The sequence below is a fragment of the Teleopsis dalmanni genome, chromosome 1 (genome assembly GCF_002237135.1).
Source record: "Teleopsis dalmanni isolate 2A chromosome 1, ASM223713v2, whole genome shotgun sequence".
Classification (NCBI taxonomy): domain Eukaryota; kingdom Metazoa; phylum Arthropoda; class Insecta; order Diptera; family Diopsidae; genus Teleopsis; species Teleopsis dalmanni.
The window spans coordinates 172,809,038-172,812,966 of record NC_051846.1 but is presented as its reverse complement, the minus strand read 5'-3'; the positions used below and the strand labels follow the sequence as shown (position 1 = coordinate 172,812,966).

General features: G+C 32.4%; 1 protein-coding gene across 1 annotated transcript; it reads left to right on the top strand.

Moving 5' to 3' along the window:
- Positions 1 to 850: 850 nt before the first annotated feature.
- LOC119666726 lies at positions 851 to 1,496 on the top strand. Its single transcript, XM_038076008.1, has 2 exons — positions 851 to 1,137; positions 1,220 to 1,496. The coding sequence occupies exons 1-2, from the start codon at positions 863 to 865 to the stop codon at positions 1,494 to 1,496; spliced, it is 552 nt and encodes a 183-aa protein (XP_037931936.1). The 5' UTR covers positions 851 to 862.
- Positions 1,497 to 3,929: the final 2,433 nt, after the last annotated feature.

The following is a 3,929-nucleotide window of genomic DNA, read 5'->3' as shown; positions in this document are numbered from 1 at the left end:
GTGGCTTTCGTGACCCCGATCACAGAATCTACAATTAAACTATACCACTCCCTTCATCTACCATCCTTCCCCTTGTACCGCCTGCATATCTTCTTGCTTAAATAAACGTGGATTTCTAAATGCTAAACCTTTTTATATAACTTCTTATCCCTAAATGCTGGAAGAAGTTCTATACCTAGCCCTCCGGAATAGTGATTCCGGAGGGCTAGGAATCTACATTCATTCCGTAAATCTAATTCTACTGGGTTAAAATGCCACGCTATGGTTATCGATGCTTTCCACCTAAAGCAAAAAAAAAGCAAACGAAATTAACTTCTTTGATAGTTTCACTTTATAATTTTACCGAGAAAGATTTATAAATGGATGTTTAGGTGATTCTCAATTTATCACTGTACGAAATGCTGAATAACCGAGAATTATCTGAATAACCTTGTCATATTTATTTAATAAACATGAATTATTTATGTTACTACCAAACCACGTTTTGCTTATATCTTCAGAAAAATGTTTATACACAGACTATCTTAAAAATTAATTTTACCCTGGAGACTTTGTTCGTCTGGTCTGTCCTTTTAAAGGGCTTAGCAATACTGAATGCTTTCGAATGTTTAACTTTAACGTGAAAATTTAATTTTTAAAGAGCATTGAAACTATTCAACTAATTTGCATATTAACGCGGTGTTAATTGTTTTTAATTACACTAATTCCTTTAGTTCCGCAAAATGCTAATGTATGTCTGTTTTCACACCTGTGGGAGAAGTAATTCGCATTAGGAGTCCTACGGAAAGCGTATAAAAGGAGTTGTGCGAACTGAATCCATTTCAGTTCTATTTCAATTGTTAAACTAATTTTTAATCGCAAAATGTTGGGTTTCGGTAAAGAAAATAATAAAAGTAATAAGAAAAGTGTCAGTTTATCTCTGCCAAATCCGCATTTTTTCTTAACAATACCGAAACACCGTGGCAGTCTTGCTTCTGAGGCTTTATCGGATGTTCCAAGTGATATTATTATAAAATCGCGTATCAAATATGGAAGCCGTTGGTCTGCTTGCAAAGGTTTACTCATGGAGTACTCCAAAAGTACTACAATACATGGAATACGTTACATTTTTGAAGTTCATCGTCCATTTTATGAGAAGTACGTGAACGCTTAGTGAGAATATCGGCAATATATATATGGAGAGATTATAAAATTAGTGAACTTAATTTTTAAATTTTAGATTATATTGGTTTTTCTTGATTTCTATATCTCTGTATTATGCTGTTTCGCTTATGTGGGATACTTATCTAAAATGGCAAGATTCTCCAGTTATATTGGGTTTTGATGAAACTCTGGTACCAGTACATAAAATACCATTTCCTACAATTACAGTTTGTCCTGAAATAAAAACGGATGCGAATACTTTTAATTTTGCAAACGTCTCAAAAAAATTTTGGGATGAAATTGCTGAAACTAATTCATTTCATAATCAACAAAATCTCACAGACGAAGAGTAAGTACTTTTATTGGGAAATATATTTTTTATTTAAATTCGTTTCAGAGTAAGAAATAAGTAACTAATTTTGTTGGGGTTACGATTGGAAAAAAAAACGTTGAAAATTCCTTATAATTAATAAAAATAATTTAGCATGGACTGTTTATGGGAGTTTAGTTGTAGTTGTAGGCTAGTAAATATCCTTCCACTATCCTTAAAAAGTCCCTTCAAAAAGAAAAATGAGTTTTTTCGTCGTTACCGAAAGTCAGACAAGCTACAATTTTTTCAACTTTACAAAAAATCTGTATATTCTGGAGGTAAAAGTAGAATAGTCATAGAGAAGATAGTTCCTGATTTATTCTTTTTCCTGTAAGTTTTAACGACTTCTACAATGAGTACGAGTGTTAGTAGGAATGCGCAGTTTCTCTTTGTGGATTTTATTGCACCAGTGAACAGAGAGGGCTGCAAGTAGCCCATCAGTATTACTTTGGTCAGTTTTCGGATGGTCTATAAAGGCATGATATTTTTAAATATAATTTTCATAACAAGAGAAAATATTTTGTAATGACGGTTCATTTTGATTAAAAACTAACTTTTAAGTAATTAAATAATAATTTTTAATTAATTAATAATTAATAATATAATTTTAGATCATACGTACTTTCATCTGATTTAAAAATAATAAGTACATATTTATATGAATTTCTACTATGTGGCATACATTGTGACCGAAAGGTTTTCGGAAATTCTCATTTAAAATTCGCGCGCTGTATATTTTTCGATATTTTAAGTTTATTTGTAGTTTCGGCAGCACTGTCCTTAATTACTATGCCAAAAATGAAAGCGGATCTGTCAGGGACAGTTCGTTTACGGCAGCTGTTGAAACCAGTTCACCTCAGTAGTGCGTTGCGAAAAAAACAATGGAAAAAAATATTGAACAAAGAGTTTGCATCAAATTTTGTTTTTCGAACGAAATTTCGTGTGCAGAATCGTTGCGAATGCTACAAAAGGCTTATGGGGAATCAGTTTTATCGAAAACTCAAGTTTATGAGTGGTACAAAGCCTTTCAGGACTGTCGTACGACCGTCGAAGACATGCCGCGTTCTGGACGACCTTCGACCTCTACCACCGACGAAAACATTGAAAAGGCAAAGGAAATCGTGTTCAAAAATCCTCATGTGAGTGTTAGAGAGATAGCACGAGAGCTAGGCATCGGTCGTGAGATGGCTCGTTTGATTTTGGTGGACAATTTGTGTATGCGACGTGTCAACGCCCGGCTTGTTCCGATTCACCTCAATTTGTTCAACATTATCAACGATTTTAAGGCCAAACATTCAATAAATACCATCGAACAGCCACCGTATTCACCTGATCTTGCACCGTGTGACTTTTTCCTGTTTCCCAACCTCAAATTACCACTCAGAGGAACGCGTTTTGAATCCATAGAAGACGTAAAACAGAATTCGCAGAGGGAACTCAAAGCCATACCGGAAAGCGCCTATAAAAAATGTTTGATGATTTGGAAGAACGTTGGATTTGTTTTCGTTTATGGAGCATTTTTGGGAGGAGATTAAATAAATATTGATGAAGATTAAGAATTTTGCGTTTTATTTATTTATGACCGGAAACTTTTCGGTCACAATGTATTACCAAAATTAGACTATGATACTTTTTTTTATTAACAATTGATTTTTTTATTTAATTTATTTATTAATTATTTGTCTAGCATAATGCTTATAATGGAATAAAGAAATCACAATCTTCTTTAAGTTGGACTAACAGAACTAAAGCTACTGACTCGACTATCAGCTACTCTGCTGATTCCAACAGAGAACCTGTCACTATAAGACTACCATAACATATTATCAACACATTTTCTTTCTTTGCTATCATTTCGAGTTAATTTCAAGTTCTAATCCATTATTAATAATCAAGTATTTAATACGTTGTCACCAGAATTCTACTGAAACATTGATTTATCAACAATTGATAATTTTGTTCAGGTTATATTAAATTTTTTTAACTTTCAAAATCGTAAACTAGCACAGATTTTATGTAAAATTGAGATATTCATTACTTTGTTTTAATTGAAATATGACTGTAGCGCCATACTTTAAACATTGGTTCAAATGCGCCTTTTACTTCATTTATATGAATTATTGTTTTTTTTGACGTTCCGTAATTGTGTTGAATGTTACTAAATAAAATTTTAAATGGGTTTGACGTCCCACCTATCTTTGTATAATGGAGTTGGAGTTGGATGTCGACGGTCGCTATTTTAATTATATTTATTTTTATATTTATTTATATATTAATTGAAGATACATCATACAGTAAAAATGAAATTTAAAATGAAAATAAATATACATACATACATACATAATGGAGTTGTGAGTCCCCTAACACTAAGAAACGAAATCGTCAGTTTTTCTTGAACCATAACTCATCAAAATTA

Bases quoted from the DNA above. Each gene is read 5' to 3' on its own strand.
- LOC119666726 (XM_038076008.1), top strand. From the start codon at position 863: ATGTTGGGTTTCGGTAAAGAAAATAATAAAAGTAATAAGAAAAGTGTC. The intron at 1,138-1,219 runs GTACGTGAACGC...TTTAAATTTTAG, and splicing joins CATCGTCCATTTTATGAGAA to ATTATATTGGTTTTTCTTGA.